This window comes from Camelina sativa, chromosome 9 (assembly GCF_030686135.1).
Source record: "Camelina sativa cultivar CO46 ecotype springtype chromosome 9, ASM3068613v1".
In the NCBI taxonomy this organism is placed as follows: domain Eukaryota; kingdom Viridiplantae; phylum Streptophyta; class Magnoliopsida; order Brassicales; family Brassicaceae; genus Camelina; species Camelina sativa.
In genome coordinates, this window is record NC_141888.1 from 6,118,155 (window position 1) to 6,123,518 (window position 5,364).

A 5,364-nucleotide genomic window follows, 5' to 3' on the forward strand; every position below is an offset into this window, starting at 1 on the left:
TTAGGATAAATACACAATATCTTTAGCTAGGTAAAAGTAGATACACTCCATGCATCTCTCCCCGTTCGCTTCTTTAAGAGCTTTGTGTTCCCACAAACACTCTGGGAAATCTTCAAAATACCATGTCTTCTGGTATGTGCTTTTTCTTTGAGGTCCGATCAAGTAGATGTGGTACATCAAAGAGTCCGCGAGTTTGCCTGCTTCAGTAAATCCATACTTCTTCTTAAACTTCCAGTACACATCCATATTTAGAATGCCAGCGCAGCTGCTCAACATTATCCACAATACTTCTGCCACTGGGTACAGACTCTTGACCGTACCGACCAATTCAATTGCCTCATTCAATTGAAGACATTGAAACACTAAGAACAAGCTTCTCACATACAAAGCATACGGATTCTTCTGGTTTAGACACCTTACAAAGAAACCATAGAAGACATGCGAAGGCCTTGACCAGGTCACAAACAATGGATCTCGGTTCAACTTTACCGACGAAAGCGTCTCTGGGGAAAAAACAGCTACTATTCCCTCGCAACCAGCAAGTATCCAGTTTTTCAGCGCCATCGGGCCATCTTCAGATACCAAACTCACGATTTTGGCAAGTATAGGGGCTGGGATGTGTAGATCTCTCCGCGGAGGTAACTACAAAAAAATCCAAAGAAAAGGGGCTCACATAACATATTGATTCGGAGATCTGAAACAGTATATGTAAGAAAACGAACCTGTAACTTTAAGATCTCAAAGACCTGTCTACTTCTCCATCCGATCGAGCAAGGAACCTTCGTATCATACTAGAATGGCTGGGAACAACAAACGATCGGGACAACCAAAACCCAGCCGGGCCAAACTCACCAAGAGAAAGATTCCACCTGTCGACATCGCTCCTAGTGAATCAAATGAAGCTGATCATCCTCACAATCAAGTTGACCAGTCAGGTAACGATGAGGAGAATCTACAACAACTCGGTGATGATATACAACCTGAGCAAGCAACCATACGAAATGACGTTGATGATGAAGAACGTGACCATGAGGAAGTTATCCCACTACGTCGAAGTCAGCATCTCAAGTTTGATCCATCAAACTGGAAAACACTTGAGTATACTAAAACAATGTTGCAGTCGCACATCCTATTCAATATGTATGCACTATTGCACACTTTCTTTTGGAAACACCAAGTGTTTCTTGGTCAAGTTGACAAGCATTGGATGCCACAAACATATGATGAAGCCAAGGAACACAAGGTGTTGCATGATGCGGTCAGTGCTGAAACTACGGCCATGGAGCAGAACCATACATGGGATGAGGCTGACTTACCAAAGGGAAAGAAAGCAGTCATATCTTGCTGGATCTTCTGTACTATTAAGTACAAGAGTGACGGGGAGATCGAATGCTATAAAGCAAGACTTGTCGCGAGGGGTTCACACAAACGTATGGGGAGGACTACCTTGATATGTTTGTTCTGGTTGCTAAGTTACACACGGTCAGGGTTGTTCTCTTGTTGGCTACAAACTTGAGTTGGGAACTTTGGCAAATAGACGTTCATAATGCGTTCCTACAGGGTGAACTCGAGGATGAGGTTTACATGTGACCTCCACCTGGTTTAGAGAACACCATTGGTCCTGTAAAGGTATTTAAACTCAATAAGGCCATTTATGGTTTAAAACAGTCCCCAAGAGTGTGGTACCATAAACTGAGCAACACCCTACTTGAGAGAGGCTTTCGCAAATCAGAAGCCAATCACACTCTCTTCACCTTGCCAAACGACAAAGGTATTGTAGTCATCCTAGTTTATATTGATGACATCATCATATCTGGGAATGACAAGGTAGGAATTCAAGTTACTAAGGATATTCTCAAATCAGTTTTTGATATTAAGGACCTTGGAGAACTTAAATATTTTCTTGGAATAAAAGTATATAGGTCTGACGAGGGATTGTTTCTATCACAAAGGAAATATGCTCTTGATCTTTTGAGTGAAGCAGGAAAACTTGGTTCCAAGGCAGTTACTACACCACTTGAAGAAAATTATAAAGCAGGAGGAAAGGGGGAGCTTGATGCAGCTCCATTTGAAGATGTCAAACAATATCAGCGATTCGTAGGTAAACTAGTACAACTTCCCAAAACCCTTTTTCATCAATTTCTGCTTAAGTATTCCGGTTCCATGGTTTTCCCTAAACCAAACCGACCCAAATGGACAATTAAGTCAATCTGGTCGAACTAGAATTTATTGGTGCCGACGATCGACACCCATCCCCAAAACCTATATTTTGGTTCGCGGATATTACAAAAAGTTTTGTAAGATTAGGTAAAATTTAACCCTCCAATGGTAAGTTCTAACCAAGTTTCTAAGCCAATTTGTTTTTAAAATCAGAGAACTTGTTTTACAAGCAACAACTAAACAAACCAAAACCATTTGAGATCCAAATCAAAAAACATCCTTTCATTGCACAACCATCACAAACAAAAACCATTTTCAATAATTCAAACCACTGTACATAAGTTCATACATTGGCAAAATAATTGATATAACTAAAAAAAGATAGAAATAGTACCTGATGGGTGTAGAGGTTCTACATAAGTTCAGACATTGGCACAATAACTGCAAATTTTGAGCACACCAAGCTGCGGAACTGAATGTCTAGATATATAACTCTGCATTTCTCAAATCACTGCGATCCTGATTTGCAGCTTGTTTACATTGTCCGTAAAATCTACTATACCCATCAAGGAAACAATAGTAGGGGTGGTTAGCAAGCCGCTCCAGCATCTGGTCGATGAAAGGCAGGAAAAAGTGATCTTTCCTAGAGGCCGCGTTGAGCTTCCTATAGTCAATACACATTCGATGACCTGTTATTGTCTTTGTGGGAATTAGCTCATCTTTCTCGTTTCTGATAACGGTGATTCCTCCTTTCTTCGGAACGCAGTGCACCGGGGACACCGAAGTACTATTAGAGATGGGGTAGATAACTCCAGCATCGAGCAACTTCAAAATTTCCTTTTTCACCACTTCTTTCAGGTTTGGGTTTAGCCGACGCTGAGGTTCTACACTAGAATACGACTCATCCTCTAGGTTTACCCGGTGGGTGCAGAGATAAGGGGATATACCCTTGATGTCATCTAGAGTGTAGCCTATTGCTCCTCTATATTTTCTTAACTGAGTGCAAAGCAATTTCAGCTCTTTTTTGGGCAGGCTAGAATGACGATAACTGGATAAGTTGAATTTGGTCCCAAGAATGCGTACCTTAGCCCGAATGGAAGAGGTTTGAGTTCTACTTTAGGCGCCATTGACTCGGACCAATCATCAGTGGTTTGAAGTTGCGACTCGAAGTGGTGCTTGATCCACCTGCTTGGTGGAATGGTCGTGTTAGTGGCCGGGCTGGTGATCGGGTGGCCTTCTGTTGAGCAGCTGCACGACATGATGCAGCAGGTGACAACTGACTTGTTCAAGCTTCGGTTTTTGAGCATCATCCCCTCCTTTTCAGCCTCCCCCATGTCTTCACTTAACTCCGGTTCGATGACTTCCCAATAAGTATTAAGCAATTCCTTATAGAGCTCCGTTTCTTGGTGTATGAATCCCTCCTTACTATCTTTTGTTAGCGCTGTTTGTAGGCAATCCCCGATTTTTATCTCCTCAAATGGCTCCTCACGCAGTTTTTCTAACTCCTCTATCCAGAAGGTTTTCCCTGCGATTGTGGGCTTTTTCATAGTTTCCCGAATATCAAACTGCATAGTAAGGTCTTCCCCTAGCTTCAGATTGATCTTCCCGTTCCTCACATCTATCATTGCTCCTGCGGTGGCTAAAAATGGTCGTCCTAAGATAAGCGGATCCCTTGGTTCTACATCCATTTCCAAAACCACGAAGTCGGTTGGTACGTCTACTAATCCCACCTTGACCGGCAAGTCTTCCAATACTCCACTTGGCAACCTTGTGGTTCGATCTGCCAGAACTAGTTGAATTTCAGTGGGTTTGAATTTCTCAAATCCAAGACGTTTGGGTACAGTTAAAGGCATTAAGCTGACTGATGCCCCTAAGTCGCAGAGACATCTTCCGAACGTCAAAGGTCCAATCGAGCAAGGCAATGTGAACGACACTGGGTCGCTCAGTTTTGTAAGTGCAGTAGTCCTCTGGATTATAGCACTGCACTTGTGATTGAGAATGACCATTCCTTGACTTGTTTGATCCGTTCCATCACCGCATCCTTCAGGCATTTCTGGTAAGGGGGTATCAGGGTGAAAGCGTCCATTAGAGGCATGCGAAGCACGAGTTCCTGCATCTGTTTTTTGAACAATGCCTTGTACTTCTCAAGAATTTCCTAACAAAACCTTCCAGGAAATGGCAAGGGTGGCTTGTAAGGTGGAGGGATAAATCGTCTCTCCTTTTGTTTCTCTCCTCCTGGTTTGTCTGTAGGTAGTGTGCTGACCGGAATGTCCACCCGATCATCTATCCGGGTAGTGTGATCGGGTACAGGGTCGGGTTGCTCTGTAGAGTGGTTTGGTGGTTGAGCAGGAGTGGGCGGCTCATGGAGATCCCCCCATCTAAATCATTGCTGTCCGCAGTAATGTGTGGTGGTGCCTCCCGAGGTGGTAATTGGCATCCACTCCGTAGTGCTATGGCGAGCGCAGACTCCTGACTTTTTTAAGTTGAAGCCGAGTTATCAGTAAGCACCTGAATTCGAGAGCTCAAAGCATCAAACTTGATGTGCAGTTTCTGATAATTGGCGGATAAGCGGCTTCCGAGCTCATCGAATCTTGTATTTATCTGAACGGCATCGGTCTTCTGAGTTGACAGTATTTGGTGCATCAGTGAGAGCAAATCGAGGGATGAGGAAGTGTGTGAGGTTATCGGGCGGATAGTCTGGCGATTGGGGATGTAGGTTCTGTGCCTTGTGTTGTGACTGCCTTGATTATTGATGTAGTACATATCTGCCAGCTGAGCACTCTCCCCATCTTGTTGCTGAAACTGGTCTTATTCTGAGATGGCATGGACATGCTGTTGTTTGTTGAGGAGCTTATCCAACTTGTCATTGAGGGCTTTCATGTGTCTCTTGTACTTGGCATCATCCTCTCCAGTAGAGCGTATAATGCGATCATACTCCTCATTGTAGTGCCCATCAGACTGAGCCAAGTTCTCCACAAGTTCCCAACCTTCATCAACATCCTTGTTGAGGAAGTTCTCATTACTAGCAGTGTTCAGCAACATCCTGATCTTAGGGACTACACCTCGGTAGAATGTACTCAACAATGAAGCATTGCTGAAGCCATGATGAGGGCATCTGCTTGTGTATCCCTTGAAACGTTCCCAAGCTTCATTGAACGTCTCATTGCTTTTTTGAACAAAGCTGGAGATGTCATTTCGCAGTCT

General features: G+C 43.6%; 1 protein-coding gene and 1 non-coding gene across 2 annotated transcripts; one reads left to right on the plus strand and one right to left on the minus strand.

The window, feature by feature from the left end:
- Window positions 1-564, minus strand: LOC147937799 (uncharacterized). Its single transcript, XM_087465268.1, has one exon. It carries the CDS (start codon window positions 562-564, stop codon window positions 1-3), a length of 564 nt encoding a protein of 187 aa, XP_087321394.1.
- A 4,693-nt stretch (window positions 565-5,257) lies between these two features.
- On the plus strand, window positions 5,258-5,364 carry LOC147937800 (small nucleolar RNA R71). The gene has a single exon (XR_015567536.1). It is a non-coding gene; the product is annotated as a small nucleolar RNA R71 (small nucleolar RNA).

What these genes read in the sequence shown, in the direction of transcription:
- LOC147937799 (XM_087465268.1), bottom strand. Translation starts at nt 564, where the DNA reads ATGGCGCTGAAAAACTGGATACTTGCTGGTTGCGAGGGAATAGTAGCT.